Below are 23554 nucleotides of genomic sequence, written 5' to 3'. Positions count from 1 at the left end.
TTGTCTAAAACTAAACTCTTGAGGTGCTCTCCTGCTTCCTGCCCCCAGGCCTGCTTTTCCCTCTTCCCCGTGTTGGCAGATGGCAACACCATATTCACCGGCCCCGAACCTACTGAGTCCCGTTTCTCTCTCATCCATATCCAATTCCTCAGCAAGCTCTGCCTGCTCTGCCTTCAAAATGTACCTGGAATTTGACACGTTACCACCTCCTCTGCTAACAGCTGAAGTGCCAGCTGCCACGGTCTCCCACCTGGAAGACGGCAGTGGCCTCCAGACTCCCTTTCTGAGCCTGCCCTGCCTATAGCTTCTCCCTGACCAGAATGACCTTAACGTGAGTCAGATCCCATCACTCTTCCGAAAACCCCGCATTGGCTTTCATTGCACCACTTAAAAGTACAAGGCTTGTGTCATCGGGCCACTGCCTGGTTCCAGCCTTGCTGCCTTTACCCTCCCCCTTGCTTTCCCTGTCCCAGCCACAATAGGATCCTTTCTGGTCTGTGAACATGTTACACCCTTGAGGGCACTATACTTGCCTCTTCTTCTCCCGTGTCCTCACATGTCGTCATTGATCAGAGGTGGCCAGGCTGTCCCCTCCCACCTGTTTCTCTTCCCCCTACAACCTGTCTCTCTCTATCCCCATGCAATTAGCACCACTTGAATATCTATGTTTGTTTGTTTACTTGTTTACTGTCTGTGTCTCCTCCCAGCAGGTCAGCTCCCAGCCGTGCTCATGGCTGACACTCTCCCTGTCTTGTTAACCCCTGTATTCTCAGCACTGAACAAGGGCCTGGCCCACGGCAGGCTTTGATGAATTTGTTGAATGAGTCTATAGAAACAATTGTTAGGAGCTCTGCTTTGGGGTGCGTGTCATGCTGTAGGAGCCCCTAGGAGAAGGGTACATAACCCAGAAGCGTCCAGTTAGGAACGGCTTCCCAGCCGAGTGACAGCTAAACTGCGACCTGGTTTCACTCCATCCCTCCTCTGGCCCAGTGCAGCTGCCTCCCTCCTGGCCTCGCCTTCCCCATCCCTCCTGGCCTCGCCTACCCCATCCCTCCTGGCCTCGCCTACCCCATCCCTCCTGGCCTCGCCTACCCCATCCCACCTGGCCTCGCCTACCCCATCCCTCCTGGCCTCGCCTACCCCATCCCTCCTGGCCTCGCCTACCCCATCCCTCCTGGCCTCACCTACCCCATCCTACCTGGCTCCAGCCAGGGTTCTGTTTGGATGAGCAAAAGACGTAGCACTCCTCTCAGGGTTACAGCCTGGGACCAAATCTGAGCCTGTCCCTCTTCACTCTTCCTCAGCTATGGGATTACGTGTAGAGTCCAGTGTTCCTCCTCTGGGTTCCCCTGCCCCACTCACCCTTGATCCCGGCTCTAGGGCCCTCAGTCCTTCCAATGCAGATGCTCCTCGCAGCCCCAGGCCTCGCTGGCACGCCCTTCCTCCTCTTCTCTCGAAGAGCCAGTCATTCTTCAAGATCTGGTTTGCATGCAGCCGCCTTGAGACCACCATGCATTCTGTTAGTCAGTCCTCGGTTTCACTCTCCAAGTCCCATTTTTTCCTATCACTTTCATAACAATAATTCTGATTCAGCAAATGCTTTCTCCATATCGAGCATCAAGCTGAGAGCTTTTATCTCCTCTCATCTTCACAGTCACCTGTGTGGTAGTTATTATTGCCCTTTTGTGGGCGACGGCATGGAGACTCAGAGACGTGAAGTGTTGTTCCCTTGCTGACGGGGAGCAGCGAGGTTGAGCCTCTGCTGTCAGCCCCTGTGCAGACTGTTGGAGTGTCCACGTCTGCGTTGTGATGCGATTTGTCTGCCAAGTCCAAGTCCGCTGGGGCTCCCTGAGGGCAGGCTCCTCCCATCCATCTTCGTGCCCTGGAGCCTGGCAGGGGGCCTCGTACGTGCATAAGGCTTAGTTAGCACCTGGTGGGAGCCTGGGTGACATGGTGACGGATCCATCCGTGGGGAGAAGAGCCCATTCACTCCTTGTTGCTTTCCTTTTACTACTAACGGTCAATTGGGAAAAAAAATTGGCCAGGAAGGAAGAGGAAAGGCTGCGGAAGTGCTTGTGTTGTATAGGGACCTGGGTGTGAAGAAAACCTCACACGTGCAAAACCACCTGACGATTAGCACTTAGGTCCCTGTCCCCCCCTCCCTGCATCCCTGCACCCCTGTTTGTATCCGAGTCCTCCTGCTGGTCTGGTGACGGGGTTTCCGAAAGCACCAGCTGGCAGGGGGGGAGTACGCCTGCTTCCTTGTGGATATGGGAGCCTCTGCTTGCTGCCTGGCTGGGACTTTGGTGTGCATTTGTGGGTGGAAATGTTCCCCTGCTGCTAGATTCAGGGGTGCTGCTAGTCCAGGATAGTTGCACTGGGGGCTCCTTCGGGCTGGCCCGCCTACCCAGCCACGTGCGACGTTATTTTTATGCAGAAGTGTGTTCTGAGGTTCAGGGAGTAGATATGCAGCCTTCTGGACCACAGCCTTTTCATAAGGATAAAGCCTTTCATATGCTGAAGAGTATCCATATTATTGACCTATCATTCCCTCAGTTTATTCTTTTTCTGGAAAATAATGAAATAATGTAGACTCAATGGGTTTGAATAAGCCACCAATATAATTCCTTTCCCGTGGGCCTCCGTATTAGTTAGTGCCACATTTTGTTTCTAATCTCTGTACATCCAGTAGGTCGTGGACGTCCATTTCCATGCGGTAGTCCTATGTAATTATTCATGACGGTTGATATCCACGTCGCTCTGTGGAAAATGAGTACAGTGGGGCCTTGACTTACAAGTGTCCCGACTAACGAGTTTTTCGAGATACGAGCCGTCTCTCGGCCGATTTTTTGCTTTGAGTTGTGAGCTAAAATTCGGGTTTCGAGCCAGCTTCAGATACCCCACCGCTAGTTGGCGCAGCGAACGTCACAGTGAACGCCACAACATCAGCCCAGCCTCACGTGTTTCACTCGTTCACTTTTTGATTTGACATACGAGTAATTTGAGTTACAAGCTCCGTCATGGAACGAATTAAACTCGTAAGTCAAGGCCCCACTGTGTGTTTCATGGTGAGCACTTGTTCCCCAGGTGAAGTAAATGAATGCTTAGCTTTTCGGTAGGTAATAAAATGGAAAATAACTTTAATTTTCTGGTCATGTCTTCTAAGGCTCTAAACCTAGACTGAAGTATTGGTAGACTTGTTCTCACGGTCCAACTGGGTCAACTCAAGCGTGGTGAGCATTTAATGAGACTGCAGCAGGCCTAGAATTGGCCTCTCAGGATTCCTTTTCTCCAGGCTTTTCTTGAGATCATGGTTTGATTCCCAGTCAGGGCACATGCCCAGGTTGTGGGTTCGATCCCCAGTAGGGGGCGTGCAGGAGGCAGCCAGTCAATGAGTCTCTCTCATCATTGATGTTTCTTTCTCTAACTCTCCCTTCCTCTCTGAAATCAATAAAAATATATTTTTTAAAAAATCTCATTCCTCTGCAATAGCCAGAAATCTATAAGAAAGAAGCTGACAAAGCAAAACTTAGACAACTCTCAGAAGTATAGCTCAGCTGCCCATGCTTAGCAATGAGCATCACTTCCCTCCTCAGTCCCTGTGTCTTTGGTTCAGCAAACATGGAGGGCTTCCTGTATGCCAGGCACCACGATACTGTGGCCTGTGCTCCTGCCCCCATGGGCCTTACAAAGCAGGTGGGGTTGTGTGTGTGCATGAGGTGGGGGCGGGGGGGGGGGGAGACTTCTAGGCGTATAATCAATTATCAGGAGCCTGTGCCCAGTAAGTGGACAGACCTGCCTGTTCAAATGCCGGTTCTGCTACTTATTTTCCACGTGACCAGCAGTAACTTACTTAATCTAAGTATCAGTTTCTTCATCTGTGAAATCAGGGTCAGCCGTCCTCCCGCATGGGGTTGGTGTGGGCCCCACCGGGTGATCACGCTCCGTCGTCAGCCCTGTTTCAACAAGTCCTGCCATTTACTTTCCTCGGGGCTGGCAGCCTTTTCTTGTTTTGTCTTCCCCAGTGCACGCATTCCGGTGATTTTTTTCCTAAGAGTTCTTCACCGGTCCCATGTCGGCAGCACCCATCAGCATTGTAACTGACCCCCCAAGTCTGGAAAACACAACCAACAGTTCCCCCATTTTCTGTTGTGCACTGAGTGTGGGGTAGCTGGTTCCACAGTGAACTGCATTGACAAGGACACTGGCAGGAAGAAAGGGGAGGTTAGAAAATTGGAACGAGGGCGAGGCTGACTCTGCCAAACAGTGTGGCAGGAGGAAGAGGACCTGGCTTGTGTGTGTGCAGTGGGAGCAGCGTCTGCAGTGGGCAGTGTCGCCCACATGCTGGGTGCTGCCGGCCAGGGTGCAGCATCGATAGCACGTGGGGGAGCTGCTGCCTGTGTCCGAGGCTCTGCATCCTGGGGTTTTGTGTTTAACACACTGCGGTTGACTTTTGCTGCAGGCTGGGCAACTCTGGACATGTCGCTGGAGGATTCTGTCAGCAGTCCTTCCTCCCAAGTCTCAATTTCAGATTTGTAGTGCTTTAAAGTTCAGTTCACTTCGGCGAGTCTCTGGGCTAAATTGAAACTTCAAAAGATCAGTTTGCCTAACCTACCCTTGACCTTGGAGAATGAGCAAAGGCAGAGTGAATGTCAAGGCTGCAAAGTGCAATGTCTTCAAATTCTGGACACAGATTTTAGGAATATATTAACGCACAGTTAAGGACTATTAAAAAATTAAATAAAGCCCAGACACAGCCTTCTTACCTGCTTCACCAAGGAGGCCTCTTTAACCTTTAACCGGGCATGTGTGGTATTTTCGTAGCGTAACGGAAGTCGCGTCCACGGGGTTGTTGAGTAACATACATCCTGGCAGAACGGAGCGTCCTTGGGAAAGAGACATCTGTTCATCAACAAGCTTATTACATTCCAAAGATAATGAAAGAAATTATTAAAGCGTTTAATTTAAAAAGAAAATCATCTAGCAAAAGCGGTTGTGGTCGCCTGGTGTTGAGCTAATAATGGACAGGGTTTGAATGTGATGTTCGTTGTTAGAGAGCTAGGAATGCCGATCGGGGAGACCGAGGCTCGGTGCTATGGGGCATGAGCGTTCACTTTGTGCTGTGGATTTGCAGTCATTAGTCCTTGGAGCAGTGCAACCAAAGGTCACAGCATATTTCTGTAATCAGTAATTACGTGCTGTGTAAGCTCACGAACCAGGAACAGATGGCAAAGGTTTTTTGTGTGTCTTTTTTAGGTGCTTTGACAAAATTACGTAAGTCATCAGCAAAGCCAAGAATCCTTAGTGCTTAGGTTCCTAGATCTTTTAACTTTTGACAAAACTGACCACACAAAAACAAAAAATGCCTGCCTCTGTTTAAAAACTATAGAATTACAATGGGTTTTTCTGCTTCCTGTTTCTAATTTTATTCAGAGATGGGACTTGTTGTGACTCGTTTAAACTCTCAGATTATCTGGTAAATGTTAGTTGGCCCTCCTTAATATTCTCATGGCTTTTTAAAAACATTTAGTTTTTCCCATCACCATTTATCCCTTCTATGCCTTCTCCCACCTCCACCCATTCTCATTGCTTTTTAAAAAGTACATTTAAAACCAGAGAGAAGTTTCTTGAAAGAAAGGTAAATAAACAGGTTTACCACAGGCCCACTAAAACAATTTTCCTACTCTCCTGCTTTTCCTAACTGAATTCCTTAGAAGAAATACAGATTCTTAAGTTACCAACATGATAAGCTTATCTCTTCATTACGTTTGGAGTCTGGTTAACAGACTATAGCTAAGGCAGTCCCGGTTGCTTCCGGCTTTGGGGCTGGCAGCCGATGGCCACCCCTCAGGTGTGTCAGTGGGGTGGTCAATGCTGAGCCAGGCCACGGAGCAATGCGTTTGCATCGCTTTGCTGCCTCTGGGGTGAGTTTGTGGGTGGCCTGGCCTCACCTCCTTCCCCTTCTGCTTTTCCTGGATGGACCAGGGAAGGTTCCCCCTGTCGGCCCCTCCGGTAGTCCAGGCAGCGGATACTGTGGGAGGAGGCTCAGCCCCTGGCGTGGTCAGAGGGGCCTGGGCAGCGGGATGGGGCCGAGGCCATGCCAGGGACAGGGACCCTCCTTCCTTGTCTCAGATTTGAGATTGGGTTTCTTTGTCTTTTGCACGGGAACCTGTATCATTTTACCGTCTTATCAATTTATTCTCGTAGAATTAGGAAGATTGCATGTATAGAGAGCGAGCGAGAGGGAGAACATATGTATGCTCTTCTAAGGACGTGCCTTATTTTACAGGCAAACGCCGACCGTCACCATGAACCTGATCAGGAGAAGGTCTTCTTCCAGGATGTCTCTGGTAAGAGAGAAGGAAAGCCACGATGGCTGTTTCCCTTAGTGATGTCACCTTCCTTAGTAAAGGAGGCTTAGGGCAGTGCTGATTTTGTTTTGAACACAAAAGTGTGTCAATATTCTTTTGTTTTTTTGACCAAAGAAATGGTGATTTTTTTTCCCCCCAGAGGGTGAGGCCAGTATTGATATAACATTTATTATATTATACATTGAAATATTAGGTCGAATCTAATATTTAAAATTTTGACTATTAGCCAAGAGTAATCCGGAGTTTGTAGATATTTAAAGTACTACTGGACAATTTTGCCTCCTAAAATTAAATATAAGCTTCTTACATTCATATGTTTACTTGAGAATTCAGGCCATTTTTGTCTATCCCCCCCTTGCCCTTAACTTTTCGGACGCAGCACGTTTTCTTGTGCTGTGTGATGTCTGCCCTCAGTGCACGGGGCTTGGCATTGCCACTCGGGGCAGCAGTGAGAATGGCAGATAAGAGCTGTGGACTTCTATGTTCGCTTTTCACGTATGTTTGTGCCTCCTTTGGGAGTGTTTTAGAGGAAGACAAAGAAGCCAGCAGACAGCGCCTTTGCATGTTACCTAGGCAGTGTGTTTTAACCCCGCCTCCAACTTCCCATTTCTCAGCCTAAGCCTCAGCCCTATGCGATGCCCGCCCCACCCCCGCTGCATTACAATGGACATTACACAGAACCCTACACTTCTTCTCAAGGTAAGGGGCACTGGCTCTTTGCAATTTGAATACGTCATGAGATTTGGAAACCTTGAAGCCAGTATGATTTTTGACTGAAGTGACATGCAGAATTGGTGTGATGATGGTAGCCATGCTCGATTCATAGGATAGGCCGCCATTATTTTCTGTTTCTTGGACATGTGTAGAAAATATGCAGTACATTAGTCCTCCCTTATCCATGGGCATATGTTCCAGGACCCCCAGTGGATGCCTGAAACCAGGGATAGTACCGAACCTTATATGTACTATGCTTTTTTTTTTCTTTTTAAAATAGTGTTAATTTTGTATATTTCAGAGACTATTGATCTATTCTTTTTATTTTTTTATATGGTTTTATTGATTTCACAGATGAAGGGAGGGAGAAGGAGGGAGAGAGAGGTAGAAAACATCAATGATGAGAGAGAATCGTTGATCGGCTGCCTCCTGCACCCCCCCACTGGGAATCGAGCCTGCAGCCCGGGCATGTGCCCTGGACTGGAATCGAACCTGGGACCCTTCAGCCTGCAGGCCAACGCTCTATCCACTGAGCCAAACCAGCTAGGGTGGTTCTGTGCTTTTTCTTAAACATACATACCCAGGGTACAATTTAATTTATAAATTAGGCACAGTAAGAGATTAACCATAACTAATATAAAAAGGACAACAGTAGTTCACTTTACAGTTAGAGAACAGTAATAATATACTCTAATAAAAGTTATGTGAATGTGCTCTCTCTCTTTCTCAAAATGTCAGGAATTTTTTATTTAATATTTTCAGGCCATGGTTGGCCGTGGGTAAATGCAGCTGCGGAAAGCAAAACCACAGATATGGGGCGACTACTGTATTAAATTTTTTAAATAATTTAATTTATCCAGGTAACGTTGTTTAATATTGTGTAAGTTTCATGTGTACAACATTAGAACTTGATATCTGTATAATCAAATGCGTGCCTACCACCCAAAGTCTAGTTTCCTTATGTTGCCGTATATTTGATCACCTTACCTACTTTGCCCTCCCCTCCCCACTTCCCCGCTGGTAACCACCATTCTGTTTTTGTTGTCACCAATCTGTGAGTTGTTGTTTTTTTAGTTCATTTGTTACTTTTTTTGTTTTACATTCCACAGATGAGTGAAATCATACAGTTTTGTCTTTCTCTGTCCTTCTTCACTTAACATAATACCCTCAGGATTCATTCATGTTGCCACAGAAGGCAGTGCTTCGTCCTTTTTATGGCCGAGTAGTACTCCTGTACTTACAGGCATCACATCTTTACCCATTCATCCGTCAGTGGACACTGAGGCTGTTTCCATGTCTTGGCTGTTGTAAATAATGCTGCAGTGAGCATACAGGTGCAGGCATATCTTTATGAATTCGTGTTTTCGTGTTTCCTTGGTGAATACCCAGAAGAGGAATTGCTGGATCACATGCATTACAGTTGGATGCTCACATGACCCCTAATTTGTCCCATTGGTTCTTCTTCCAGCTGCTTCCTGTGTTTCCTGTTATTCCCGCCGTTAGCTTTCAGTGCTTCCCTGCTTTCTGGCCCAAGACGTCCCAGGTTCATTCTGTCTTTCCTCTGCCTGAGCCCTTCCTACTATAGAGGTTTAAACATCTTATTTTTAAAACGTATTTTGACTTTTCACTTGATTAGTATAGGGAGCTGTATTTAAGAGAGTGCTTCCAGCCTGGCTGGTGTTGCTCAGTGGTTGAACATTGACCTGTGAACCAGGAGGTCACATTCTATTCCCCATCAGGGCACATTCCCTGGTTGTGGGCTTGATCACCATTAGGGGGCGTGCAGGAGGCAGCTGATCAATGATTCTCTCTCATCATTGATGTTCCTATCTCTCTCCTTCTCCCGTCCTCTCTGAAAGTAAAAGAAAAAAAATTTTTTTTAAATGCTTCCAAAGCTGAATCTCCGCATTCATTTAACATCTGCTCTCTCCTTTGTTTACAAGGACCTACTAGAGCAGTGATGGCAAACCTATGACACGCGTGTCAGAGGTGACACGTGAACTCATTTTTTTGGTTTATTTTTCTTTGTTAAATGGCATTTAAATATATAAAATAAATATCAGAAATATAAGTCTTTGTTTTACTATGGTTGCAAATATAAAAAAATTTCTATATGTGACAGGGCACCAGAGTTAAGTTAGGGTTTTTCAAAATGCTGACACGCCGAGCTCAAAAGGTTCGCCATCACTGTACTAGAGGCCAAGGAGCTTTATGCAGAGAAGTCATTCCGCACCTTAGGAAGCTTACAATCTAATAGTTGGGGGTAAGACAAGTACACAAATAACTTAAATACAAAGAACATGATTGTTTCGATGAGCGAGAGCAAGCAATTCCTGCTCCGTTCAGTGGAAGGATGAGTGTCTTCACGTTGGGGAGATTGAGAAGGGCTTTCGGGCCTCAGAAGATGGGTGGGTGGGTTTCAGCAGGTAGAGAGGGGTGGGTGTCTGACTGGGATTGCTGCTGGTTTGGGGGGACGGTGAATGCTGTCGTGCAGAATGAGGAGAAGGGTGTTTGGAGAGGAGAGTGGTCCAGTGGGCTCACCAGGGAACTGGTAGGAATGATGCTGAAGGGACAGACGGTGGGTGGACTGTGTGGTTTGTGCCGGGCCTTGTGGTAAAGAAGGGAATTTCGGTGCCGCAAGGCGGGCAGCAGGGGAGCAGTGCTGGGGTGCGGACTCAGGTGCATTCCACCATCACTGTCCTCTCTGCCTTGCACCTTGCCGACCCCAGCCCTCCTCCTCCTGGGAAAAGGCTCTCTTCCCATTGCTGGCGTTTCCTTCCCACTCATTTCTTTCCCTGGGTCTACAAACATCTTACTATTTTTTTGTCTCTTCTCTCTTCCAACTGCAGTTTGGTGTTTTTCCTTTTTCTCCTCTTGCACCCACTTCTGCTGAGAGTGACACCTGTGTGCTGCTCCTGTCTGGTCCCCCGTTCACTCCTCCCACCTTTGCTATTCTGTTCAAGCTGCCCTCTCCTGGTCCCCGGCACCTGCACACCCTTTTTACCATCAGAGTCCACCGTGCTCTCCGCCTTGCAAATCTCAGTGTGCGGGTTCTCCATCCTCCTCCCGCACCGACAGCATTGCTCACGGCTCCTATGCCTGCTCTCAAACGCCCCCTCACCACCACCACCCTGTGCAGGCTCAGCCACCATCCAGATTTCACCAAGGACGAGTGGTGTCAGGTCTGTACTTCCCACCCCTTCCTCACTCCTGTGCTCAGCCCATGCTTCCAGGTCTGCTAGGTGGTCGTGCGGTGCAGGGGGCTGCGGCGGGCACAGCACCAGACTGTGAGGAGCACTCGGTAAATCTCACCAGCTGTGCCGACTTGCTGAGCACTGATTGAAATGTTAAATCTGATCTCTCCCCTTGACCGGCCTGTCCCTTTCCCCACGTTCCTTCATCCTCATGATGAAGTCGCTCTCCTGGTTCCTTGGATCCCAACCTGCATGTCACTTTTCTCATCTTCTTTTTCCTTTTTGCCCTCAGCAGCCAGTCAGTTACAAATCTATGGGATTATACGGCCTCTAGCTTCATGACATCTCTTCCTTCTCCTGTCCCTCTGTGACGGACCCAGTTTCTCCTGTCTAAACCTCTCCGAGCTGCTGTGTCACAGGAGCTGACACCTTCAGCGTCCACCTCCCAGGCTCATCGTGGCTCCTGGTGACCATCCCCTGCCTGGGCTCAGCACTCCGCGCTTCCCCCTCGCTGCTTTTCCAGTCTTATTTCTGCTGTCCTCTCACTCCTCTCTGGCTGCCTGATGCTCAGCCATGCCGAGCCTGGCCGCCAGGGAGGGGGCTCTCTGCTGCCCTGTCGCCCAGAATGCCCTTGTCCCATGCACCGTCACGCACCCTCTTGCCCACAGGCCTCCGCCCAGTCAGGGTAGGCTTTGCTGTGCTGTGCTGTGGGAAAGCACCGTTCTAAGCCCCCTATGGCTTACTCAGGAGAAGCTACTTCTTGCTCAGTTACCTGAGCTTTGTGCATGGGCAGGAGGCCCCTGCTTCCCTCTGCGATGTTGCTGGTCAGAATGGCAGGGAAGGGAGCGTGGAAACGGGCTGTCGGCCTCTGCTCACGTTCCCATGACCATTACTCTTCCCACGGTGGTGCCTGACCTCCAGAGGGGGGGAGGCGTGATCCCGCGTGCACTCGGCGGTAGACCGGCTGCTATTGAAAGCTGGGCATGCCTGCCCCGTCCTCCTGTCCCTCAAGGCCCCTCCAATGCCATAGCTTCTGTGAGGCGTTTCTTGACCTTCTTTTCTCTGTCCCCATCAACCCAGATCTTTTCATTTGACTGGGTTCCAGTCATTTCCCCCCGTCAGTTCTTAGTACAGTGTTTTACGCCTATGGGCTCACCAATGGGTGGTCTGTGGGGTGCGCAGAGGAGCCTGGAGGCTGGGAGAGCAGACAGTTGGTGCTTGAACCAGCTCCGCATCGGCAGCGGCTGTGCTAGTCCAGACAGGCTGCAGTGAGCAAAGGTGGGGGGTTCCTGACTCAGAGCTCGTGTGTGTGCGTTCAGGTACGGGAAGAGCGCAGGGACAGGAAGCACTGTGCCTCAGCGGTGAGCACACGGGGATGCATTTGAGTCCTGTCCCTTCATGGCTGTGTGCCGCCAGATCCAAGTCCAAACACCAGCCCGTGGTGTATTCACTTTAGGATCAGGTGCCACTTAAACGGTCGTGGGGCCTTAGATTCACACAGTCACAGCTTTTCACAGGCTGTTCCCCGAGGGACTGGACGGCTGCTTTTCCTGAGGGTTGGAGATCATCTTGCAGTGTTTCAGGTGAACCGCAGACGGGCTGCAGGAAGCAGGCCTCTTTCCAGCCCCCGCAGGGTCTTGCACTCGTGGGCACTGGCGATGAGAGTGAGCCCCGATTCTGAGTGTGGCTCCGGCTGCGGAAGTTGGGGGACTGGCTCTTCTCGGCTCCGGCCCCCTGGTGAGGCGTGCCACCGCTGACACTGTTGGACCTGGAGAAGCTCAGATTCTGCCCAGACATTGCCCTTTTTTGTTCATCTGGAAGCACCTACACAAACAATCAGCAGCTCCACGTAAGGGTGCACTTGCGGGCAGCTGGTGCCTGAACCAGCTTCCATCAGCAGGGCCTCCCCACCAGGGGAAGGCAGAGTCAGGGCCCTGCGCCCGCGGGTGCCCCAGCCTGCAGCTCCCGGGGCTCTAGAAGGTCTGTTTCATCGCTCCCGTCAAACATGTTTTTGACTTTCAGAAAAAGACGATGGGTTGTGTTGCAATTGTACTCTTAATATTGGGCTTAGATGTGCCTGATCTTTATTGGGTGCCACGTCCTGAACTCCATCCTCGGAGCTGGCAGAGCCATCCCATCCTGTAGACGAGGAAATGACCCGCCCAGGGTCACTCAGAGTGTGGGGGGAAGCCAGGTCATGTCAGTGCCATTTCCATAAACTACAGCATCAACAGTCAAGACCTCTCTCAGTATTTGTCCAGAGTAATTAGTCCAATTTAGTACTTTTTTAAAAAAACCTCCTTTTAAACTGTATTTTAAATGTTTCCCCCCAGATAACCTCTTTGTGACCAACCAGAATGGATACTACTGTCACTCTCAGACCAGCCTGGATCGAGCCCAGATCGACCTCAATGGTCGCATCCGCAACGGCAGTGTCTACAGCGCGCACAGCACCAGCTCCTTGAACAACCCCCAGCCCTACCCGCAGCCCTCACCCATGTCCTCCACCCCCAGCATCACCGGGAGCGATGTCATGAGGCCCGACTACGTCCCATCTCACCGGCACAGCGCGCTGATCCCCCCGTCCTACCGCCCGACCCCCGACTACGAGACGGTGATGAAGCAGCTCAACCGGGGGATGGCTCACACCGAGCGGCAGAGCCACTCGCTGAGAAACCTCAACATCGGCCACTCGTTCGCCTACAGCAGGCCCGACGCGCTGGTCTACAGCCAGCCCGAGATCCGGGAGCACGCCCACTTCCCCTCTCCCCAGTCGGCCCACTACCCGTTCAGCCTGAACTACAGTTTCCACAGCCAGTCCCCGTACCCCTACCCCGCAGAGCGGCGGCCCGTGGTGGGCGCCGTCAGCGTGCCCGAGCTGACCAACGTGCAGCTCCAGGCCCAGGACTACCCGGCTCCCAACATCATGAGGACTCAGGTGTACCGCCCGCCCCCGCCGTACCCGTACCCGCACCCGCGGCCGGCCAACAGCACCCCCGACCTGTCCCGCCACCTCTACATCAGCAGCAGCAACCCCGACCTCATCACGCGGCGCGTCCACCACTCGGTCCAGACCTTCCAGGAGGACAGCCTGCCCGTGGCCCACTCCCTGCAGGAGGTCAGCGAGCCCCTCACCGCCGCGCGGCACGCTCACCTGCAGAAGAGGAACAGCATCGAGCTCGCGGGGCTGACGCACAGCCTCGACGGCATGAGGCTCAAGGACAGGACCCTGTCGGCCTCGGCCGCAGACGTGGCCCCGCGGGCCAGCTCCGCGGGCTCCCAGCCAAATGTCTTCCCAGACAGGACGAGACGGGGAGAGACGGCCGAGCAGGAAGGCCTGAGATACGGTCACAGCAAGTCCCTTTCGGAGGCCACCATGCTGATACACAGCAGCGACGAGGAGGAGGAGGAGCCGGAGGAGGACAGCAGGGCCCGGGCTGTGCTCTCCCCACGGGCACGTGAGCCCCGGGGCGGTTACTCCCAGGAGCCGCAGGCGGGCTGCTCCTGCGCCTCGGCCTCTGCAGGCGCGGGCCCTCTGCACATCCACGAGCCCAAGGCCCATGTCACCGAGGCCGAGAGGAGGGGGAGGGAGGGCAGCCCGGTGCATGTGCCGGCAGAGGCCCAGCGGCCCCGGAGGGACGGGCTGCTGACGCCCTCCATGTCCGAGTCTGACCTCACCACGTCGGGGAGGTACCGGGCCAGGAGGGATTCTCTGAAGAAGAGGCCGGTGTCCGACCTCCTCTCGGGCAAGAAGAACATCGTTGAAGGGCTTCCGCCGTTAGGGGTAAGTGTTCCCTGTGCAGGTGAGCCGCCGCCACCCTGCTCAGCACCCGCTACACTCCGGGAGTCACTGCTCTGGCTCAGTACTTTTGATGTTTCCAGCTTTTTTTCTTTTAACATTTTTGATTCCTCTTCTGCCCTTTACTGTGTTTTTGACTTATTTGGAACACATTTGATTATCTGTGGAAGTGATAGAGGTTGATGACATTTTAGTGGTTTTTTTAGAGATAGTTAGACAGGTTAAATGTTAATGTTGGAAGCTCTGTGGAATAGAGTAGAAAGAATGAATGAAACTTTTCAGCCATGCAGTGTGAACGGAAAGGGGGCTGAGGTTTCGTGACCTGAGCCCGGATTGCTTTGTCCGATATCTGTTAGCAGTCCCCGGGCTGGTGCAGCAGCCAGGGCCGTGTTTGTTCCGTTTGCTGGTTTCTCCTGGGATGTCCGAGAGCAGCATCCGCACCGAGGAGTGTTCCTAACGCGTCCGTGTGGATGTAGCTTCGGATGTCGGCCGTGATCTCTGAGGGCATGAACCTGGGGTTGGGAAGGTGGCCCTTTGTCAGGAAGGCTCCAGGTCTCTTTGAAAGAAAGATGAACTGAGAACTCAAGGAAGGTCCCTTGTAGAAAACGCAGGGTTACTAGTAAAATAGTCCGGATAATAAATAACCATGCCCTGATTAAGCACGCCTTACCGATTGGAAGGAAAATATAAGAGAGCGTAACATCATCTCTAGCTGCCTTTTCCATAGCCTTTACCGTGTCCAGTCTACAACAGGCCCATTGTTCCTGCGGACGAGGAAGCAGACTCAGATATGAAGCAGCTTTCCAAGGTCGCAGAGCGAGTGAGGGACCAACTGGAGTTTTAAACCCGTGTTTATCTCTGCAATGTGTTCTCTTATCTGCTACACTGTTCTCGGGCGAGTTATACTGTATATAATGTTTTGTTCCGTAATAACCGCTTATCTAAGCCTCGCTGTTCTCGGCCTTTCCACGGAAACCTTTTAACTTTGAGTCCCCACGCTTTGGCCAAGCCTGTGTGGCCTTGGCCTGCTGGGGTGTCCACTCTGAGACGTCTCGCTGCATCCCTCAGGCTTCCGCCCCTCACTGCCTGGGCCTCCACCCCCAGCCAACAGCCATGCACTGACCTGTCCATCCTGTCTCACATTGCTCCCGTGTCCTGGCAGCTAGGACTCCTCATCTCTGCCAGGCGGCAAAACTCAGACATGGGGGCCCATTGCAAGTGTGGTTCCGGCCTTGTATTTCAGATCCTCTGAGATGCTGGGAGCATCTCCATAAATAGGAAAAAAATTCCCCCAGTGTTATTGTTTTTATGAAATAGATAAATATCCATAAATTGAAACCTCTTACAATCGTGCTGTGGATTTAACTGTGTTTTCTTTTAATGAATTTGGGGTTTGAATAATTTAAGTTTACTTTTAATTTTGGGGGAGAGCACATTCTTTTTTTTTCTTAATTTATTTTATTGATTTTTTACAGAGAGGAAGGGAGAGGGATAGAGAGTTAGAAACATCGATGAGGGTGAAACATCAATCACCTGCCTCCTGCACACCCCCTATTGGGGATGTGCCCGCAACCAAGGTACATGCCCTTGACCAGAATCGAACCTGGGACCCTTGAGTCCGCAGGCCGACGCTCTATCCACTAAGCCAAACCGGTCAGGGCAGGAGAGCACATTCTTACCTACCTGTGCCAGTGTTTCTCAACCTTCCTAATGCCACGAACCTTTAATACAGTTCCTCATGTTGTGGTGACCCCCAACCATAAAATTATTTTCGTTGCTACTTCATAACTGTAATTTTGCTACTGTTATGAATCGTAATGTAAATATCTAATATGCAGGATGTATTTTCATTGTTCGCGACCCACAGGTTGAGAATCGCTACAGGCCCCTGCCTCAGGTTGGCTGAAGGTGTGGGCCCATAGTCAGTGGCTCAGGGTGGGGCAGGGGGTGGCTGTGTCTTCCCCAGCGACCCTGCTGGGGCCCCTGAGCCAGCTGCACAGTCCCTTTCATAGTTATTACTCTCCCCTGTGGACATCAAGACCTGTCTATCATTTCCATGTGACCTGAGTCTTTTCCCAGACGATGCTTGTTCTGAGTGTGGTCCAGTAGTCAGGCCTCTTGTCACTGTGTGTTTTTAGTGGACCTAGCAAGTCCTGCTAAATCTGAGGATTTTGACCAATTTGGTTCCCTAAAAACACAGATTTTCTCTCTCATTGACTTTGAAGACCTACAGTATTAATTTAATAAAGCTATGTGATATTGGCTTGTGCTTTTGCTCCTCTTCTTTTCCCATAAGGGGTTCTCTTTATTTGAAAAACATGCATGGGAGCCTGGGCCAGGGGACAGGTACAGGACCAATAGTGGGAAAACTGGTCTGAGTCTAGACCAGGGGTGGGCAAACTTTTTTTGACTCGAGGGCCACAATGGGTTCTTAAACTGGACCGGAGGGCCGGAACAAAAGCATGGATGGAGTGTTTGTGTGAACTAATATAAATTCAAAGTAAGCATCATTACATAAAAGGGTACGGTCTTTTTTTTCAATAGTTTTTTTTTTTTTTATTAGTTAAGGTATTACAAATGTGTCCTCATCCCCCCCATTAACCCCCAACCTCCCCCCCACACACAAACTCATGCTCCCATCCCCCTGTTGTCCATGTCCATTGGTATGGCTTATATACATGTATACAAGTCCTTCGGTTGATCTCTTCCCCTTACCCCCGCCCTCCCCTACTTTCCTTCTGGGGATTGATAGCCTGATTGCTGTTTCTCAGTCTTTGGGTCTGTCCCTTTTCATCAGTCTATGTTGTTCTCTATAATCCACAAATGAGTGAGATCATGTGGTATTTATCTTTCTCTGACTGGCTTATTTCACTTAGCATAATGCTCTCCAGTTCCATCCATGCTGTTGCAAAAGGCAAGAGTTCCTTTTTTTTTACTGCAGCATAGTATTCCATTGTGTATATGTACCACAGTTTTCTAATCCACTCATCTGCTGATGGGCACTGAGGCTGTTTCCAAATCTTAGCTATGGTGAATTGTGCTGCTATGAACATAGGGGTGCATATATCCTTTCTGATTGGTGTTTCTGGTTTCTTGGGATATATTCCTAGTAGTGGGATCACTGGGTCAAATGGGAGTTCCATTTTTAGTCTTCTGAGGTAGCTCCATACTGTTCTCCACAGTGGTTGCACCAGTCTGCATTCCCACCAGCAGTGCAGAAGGGTTCCTTTTTCTCCACATCCTCTCCAACACTTGTTGTTTGTTGATTTGTTGATGATAGCCATTCTGACAGGTGTGAGATGATAACGCATTGTCGTTTTGATTTGCATCTCTCGTATAATTAGTGACTTTGAGCAGGTTTTCATATGTCTTTCGGCCTTCTGTATGTCCTCTTTCGAAAAGTGTCTATCTAGGTCCGTTGCCCATTTTTTTATTGGATTGTTTATCTTCCTTTTGTTAAGTTTCATGAGATCCCTGTAAATGTTGGAAATTAAACCCTTATCGGTGGTATCATTGGCAAATATATTCTCCCATGTAGTGGGTCTTCTTGTTGTTTTGTTGATGGTTTCCTTTGCTGTGCAAAAGCTTTTTATTTTGATGTAGTCCCATTTGTTTATTTTCTCTTTAGTTTCCATTGCCCTAGGAGCATTATCAGAGAAGAAATTTCTTCGGCATATGTTTGCGATTTCGCTGCCTGTGGATTCCTCTAGTATTTTTATGGTTTCCCGTCTTACGTTTAAGTCTTTTATCCATTTTGAGTTTATTTTTGTGTATGGTGTGAGTTGGTGATCTAGTTTCATCCTTTTGCATGTATCTGTCCAATTTTCCCAACACCATTTATTGAAAAGACTGTCTTGACTCCATTGTATGCTCTTGCCTCCTTTGTCGAATATTAATTGGGCATAGTGGTTTGGGTTGATTTCTGGGGTCTCTATTCTATTCCATTGATCTATATGTCTGTTCTTGTGCCAGTACCAAGCTGTTTTAAGAACAGTGGCTTTGTAATACAGTTTGATATCTGGTATTGAGATCCCACCTACTTTGTTCTTTCTCAGGATTGCTGCAGCTATTCGGGGTCTTTTTTTATTCCAGATGAATTTTTGGAACGTTCGTTCTAGATCTGTGAAATATGCTGTTGGTAATTTAATGGGGATTGCATTGAATCTATAAATTGCTTTGGGTAGTATGGACATTTTGATGATGTTGATTCTACCAATCCATGAACACGGTATATTCTTCCATCTGTTTATGTCTTCCTCTATCTCTTTTTTCAGTGTCCTGTAGTTTTCAGCATATAAGTCTTTTACCTCCTTAGTTAAGTTTATTCCTAGGTATTTTAATTTTTTTGGTGCAATGGTAAATGGGATTGCTTCTGTAGTTTCACTTTCTGTAAGTTCACTATTGATGTAAAGAAATGCCATGGATTTCTTAGCATTAATTTTGTATCCTGCTACATTGCCGAATTCATTTATTAAGTCTAATAATTTTTTGATGGAGTCTTTAGGGTTCTGTATGTACAGTATCATGTCATCTGCAAATAAGGACAGTTTTACTTCTTCTTTTCCAATCTGGATGCCTTTTATTTCTTCTTCGTGTCTGATCGCAATGGCTAGTACTTCCAGTACTATGTTGAACAGGAGTGGTGAGAGGGGGCATCCCTGTCTTGTTCCTGTTTTTAGGGGGAATGGTTTTAGTTTTTGCCCATTGATTATGATGTTGGCTGTGGGTTTGTCATATATGGCTTTTATTATGTTGAGGTATGATCCCTCAATTCCTATCTTGCTGAGAGTTTTTATCAAGAAAGGGTGTTGGATTTTGTCAAATGCTTTTTCCGCATCAATTGATATGACTATGTGGTTTTTCTCTCTCAATTTGTTTATGTGATGTATCACATTTATTGATTTGCGGATATTGTACCATCCTTGCATCCCTGGGATAAATCCTACTTGGTCATGGTGTATGATCTTTTTGATGTACTGCTGGATCCGATTTGCTAGGATTTTGTTGAGGATTTTGGCATCTATGTTCATGAGGGATATTGGCCTATAATTCTCTTTCATTGTATTGTCTTTATCTGGTTTTGGGATTAGGGTGATGTTGGCTTCATAGAATGAGCTGGGAAGTGCTCCTTCCTCTTGGATCTTTTGACATAGTCTGAGGAGGATAGGTTTTAGGTCTTCCTTGAATGTTTGGTAAAACTCCCCTGTGAAGCCATCTGGCCCCGGGCTTTTGTTTGCTGGAAGCTTTTTGATTACTGCTTCGATTTCCTCCATAGTTATTGGCCTATTGAGATTTTTAGATTCTTCCTGGTTAAGTTTTGGAAGGTTGTATTTATCTAGGAATATGTCCATTTCCTCCAGGTTGTCTAGTGTGTTAGAGTAGAGTTGTTCATAGTATTTTCTAACAATCCTTTGTATTTCTATGGGGTCTGTTGTTATTTCTCCTCTTTCATTTCTGATTTTGTTTATTTGGGTCCTCTCTCTTTGTTTCTTGGTGAGCCTGGCTAGAGGTGTATCAATCTTGTTTATCCTTTCGAAGAACCAGCTCTTGGTTTTGTTGATCTTTTGTATTGTTTTTTTGGTCTCTATGTCGTTTATCTCCGCTCTGATCTTTGTTATTTCCTTCCTTCTGCTTACAGTGGGCTTTTTTTGTTGCTCTCTTTCTAATTCTTCGAGTTGTAGAGTTAGGTCATTTATTCTCATTGTTTCTTGTTTCTTGTAGTAGGCTTGTAGAGCTATGAACTTCCCTCTCAAGACTGCTTTTGCTGTGTCCCATAGGTTTTGGATTGTTGTGTTTTCATTGTCATTTGTTGCCATGATGTTTTTTATTTCTTCTTTGATCTCACTGGTGACCCAGTCGTTGTTTAATAGCATGCTATTTAGTCTCCATGTGTTTGATTTTTTTGGATTGTTTTTGTTGTAGTTGATTTCCAGTTTTATGCCTTTGTGGTCTGAGAAGATACTTGATATGATTTCAATTTTCTTGAATTTGAAGAGACTTTGTCTGTGACCCAATATATGGTCTATCTTTGAAGATGACAAATGTGCACTTGAGGAGAATGTATATTCTGTGGCTTTGGGGTGAAATGTTCTGAAGATGTCGATTAATTCCATCTGATCTAGTGAGTCATTTAGGATTGATGTTTCTTTGCTGAGTTTCTGTTTAGAGGATTTGTCCAGTGGAGATAATGGGGTGTTAAGATCCCCTACTATGATTGTATTGCTGTCAATCTCTCCCTTGATCTTCTCCAGAAGATTTCTTACGTATTTGGGTGCTCCTATATTGGGTGCATATATATTTACCAGAGTTATTTCTTCTTGTTGGACTGCTCCCTTTAGTATTATGAAGTGGCCTTCTTGATCTCTTTTTATGTCCTTCACTTTGAGATCTAATTTGTCAGATATAAGTATTGCTACCCCGGCTTTTTTTTCACTTCCATTGGCCTGAAAAACCTTTTTCCCTCCCTTCACCATCAGTCTGTGTGCGTCTTTTTTTCTGAGGTGGGTTTCCTGTAGACAGCAGATATATGGGTCATGTTTTCTTATCCACTCATTTACCCTATGCCTTTTGACTGGGGAATTTAATCCATTTACATTTAAAGTTATTATTGATAGAAACTTGTTAGTCGCCATTTTTGTTCTTTACCGCTGCGTTCCTTCTTTGTTTCCTGTTTTTTCTATTTACAGCAGACCCTTTAGCATTTCTTGCATTGCTGGTTTGGTTGTAATAAACTCCCGTAGACCGTTTTTGTCTGTGAAGCTCCTGATTTGACCCTCAATTTTGATTGATAGCCTCGCTGGGTATAGTATTCTTGGATTCAGACCCTTCCTTTGCATGACTTTGTATATTTCATTCCATTCCCTTCTTGCCTGATGTGTTTCTGTTGAGAAATCGGTCGCTAGTCTGATGGGGGATCCTTTGTAGGTAACTTTCTGTCTCTCTCTGGCTGCTTTTAAGATTCTTGCTTTGTCGTTGGTGTTTGCCAATTTAATTATTATGTGCCTTGGTGTCGGTCTTTTCGGGTTCATTTTGTTTGGGACTCTGTGAGCTTCTTGGATTTGTATGAGTTTTTTCCTCCCTATATCAGGGAAATTTTCTGTTACTATTTTTTCAAACAGGTTTTCTATTCCTTGCTCAGTTTCCTCTCCTTCTGGCACCCCTATTATTCGGATGTTGTTTCGTTTAGCATTGTCCCATAGTTCTCTTAGGCTCTCCTCCTGCTTTTTAATTTTTTTTTTTAGAAGCTGTTCTGTTTGGGTATTTTTTTCTACCTTGTCTTCTAGCTCGCTGATGCGGTCCTCTGCTTCTTCTAGTCTACTGTTGATGCTTTCTATTGAGTTCTTTATGGCAGTGATGTCGTTTTTCATTTCTTCTTGGTTTCTCTTCATTTCCTCTTGGTTCTTCTTCATTTCCTCTTGGTTCCTACACATATTGTTGAATTGGTCTTCCATTCTTTTCATCCACCTTATGGCCATTACTCTGAATTCTTTCTCTGACAGGTTGCTTGCCTCCATTGCCTCCATTTCGTTTACTTCCTTTTCTGATGATGCCTGTTTTTCTTTCATATTTGGGTTGGTTCTTTGTTTCACCATGATTACTCTTCTCAAGGCGTTTGGTTATGTAGTTCTCTCTCTGCTGCGCTGATTCAAAGGCACAAAATACAACACAACAAGGCACAACGTACAAGGCAACAAACTAAATGCATTCACGATATTAATAACCCCAAATAAAGGTGACCCCCCGAGCGAAGAGAATTAGGGGATAAAGAAGAAAAAAGAGAAAAAGATTAAAGAGAAAAATAAAAACCAAAAAGGAGTGCCGAAATGAGATTGGGAAAAGGGAGAGAAGAAAAAAACAAAAATACAAAAAAAAAAAAAAAGTAAGAGAATGAAATAGAGGTGGGGAAGAGGCTATTTGTATGGGGAGAGCGAGGGATTGGAAATTAGATATATAAGTAGGGTGAAATTTAGACAGTGGGTAGAAAGAAGGAATAGGTAAAATCCAAAGCAGTAATAGGGTAAGAGAAACAGGACAACAAAAGGGGAAAAGTGAGGAAGAGAGTTTTGGCTTAAGGGTAAATGTGAGCTAGAGAGAAATGATGCTAAAGGAACGATGAAAATAGTGTGTATAACACTAATCCCAAAATAAAATAAAGAAAAATAAAAAAAATAATAAAAAATAAAATGACACTTGAAAAAATGGTAAAAGGATAGCAATAATACTGGTTAAAAAAATGTAGTAATTAAAAAGGTAAAATCCAGTGATGAAAAAAATAAAAAATAAAATAAAAAAATAAAATAGGTTCTTAATGAAATGGTGAAAAAAGAATTAAAAAAAATATATAGATATAAAAATATTCGGAAGTGAAGGTGCTTCAGATCTTCCACTCTTCTTTTTGGCACGCCTCAGTCCTGCCAGGCATTCAGGGGAGTGTTTAACTTCCCTGCGATACACTGTCCCTCCGTGCAGTAAACCACAGACCTGATTTTAAGGCAGCTTGTATTTGTTTACCAGACTGCCTTTATTTGTGATCGCAGAAGAGACAGTTCGTGGCTCTGCCTCTGGGTGGCAGTGTGTCTGGATTGACCTCCGAGGCTATAAGTCCTCTCTATCAGTAGGGTTTTGTTTCTTTTTTTTTTCCTCTATGGTATTTGGAATTGATTCGGGAAAGACCACTGCCCAGAGCTGGCTCCTTGCCTCTGCCCGCTGTTTCCCAGGCTCCCCAAAAAGAACTTTCCCCTACAGGCTCTGCGAATGACCCCAACTGGGGAATCCCATGCACTGGGTTTAATAATCAAATGCACGGATCTAAGGGGAACTGTAACAAGAGCCTGATAGTTGTGCGAATTCGCAAGCCTCCACCTTCCAGGTCTGCGTGCAGTCTCCGCGCGCCCACTCGCCCCTGGCACCAAGCAGCCAGCAGATTGGCAAAGTCCAAGGCTGCTCCTTTACATCCAGTCCAGCTATGGGCTCATTTTTCGTGTTCCCTTCTGCCAGCAGCCCTGTGGGGCCCCTTCCCCACTTGCGGGTCACGCTGGTCCCAACAGCTGCAGACTCTGTGGGGCGCAGATTCCGCCCCGCGCGCGCGAGCTCGGTCCTCCCTCCAACCCGAACTGCAAACCGCACCTTTAGGGGATGTCCAACCTTTCCGTGAGAAGAAGCAGTGCTCCTCTGAGTTCAGGCAGTCACGCTGCTTGAGATCCCTTGTTTCCAGGTTAGTAGCTGGTCTCTGGATGCCGGCAACAACCACCCAAGATGGCGCAGTCTCTGCTGCTTAGCTGGCGCACCACGAGAGGCTTCAGCCGCAGTCTCCAACTGTCCTTTTTTTCCTGGGGGTTCTCGGTCTTTCCTAGCTGCAGACAGTCTCTCAGCTGAAAATCCTCTGCCTATTCGGGCTGCATGTTACCCGTTTCAGCTGCTCACCCTTATCTGCTCCAGGACACGGCACAGGACACGTCCGTTTATACCGCCGCCAT

General features: G+C 47.7%; 1 protein-coding gene across 4 annotated transcripts in view; it reads left to right on the top strand.

Annotated features, from left to right (window-relative positions):
- The window catches only part of PTPN21 (protein tyrosine phosphatase non-receptor type 21), a 74565-nt gene that overhangs the window by 38813 nt on the left and 12198 nt on the right, over window positions 1-23554 (top strand). For all 4 annotated transcript variants that reach the window (XM_036314821.1, XM_036314838.1, XM_036314830.1 and 1 more), the window contains 3 exons: window positions 6290-6350; window positions 6986-7070; window positions 12613-14063. In XM_036314821.1, coding sequence (XP_036170714.1) covers window positions 6290-6350; window positions 6986-7070; window positions 12613-14063 — 1597 coding nt within the window. The remainder of the gene's footprint in view (window positions 1-6289; window positions 6351-6985; window positions 7071-12612; window positions 14064-23554) is intronic.

The sequence above is a fragment of the Myotis myotis genome, unplaced genomic scaffold, assembly GCF_014108235.1.
Source record: "Myotis myotis isolate mMyoMyo1 unplaced genomic scaffold, mMyoMyo1.p scaffold_m19_p_1, whole genome shotgun sequence".
Classification (NCBI taxonomy): domain Eukaryota; kingdom Metazoa; phylum Chordata; class Mammalia; order Chiroptera; family Vespertilionidae; genus Myotis; species Myotis myotis.
The sequence above is the reverse complement of the archived record's forward strand: the minus strand, read 5'-3'. Positions and strand labels throughout refer to the sequence as shown.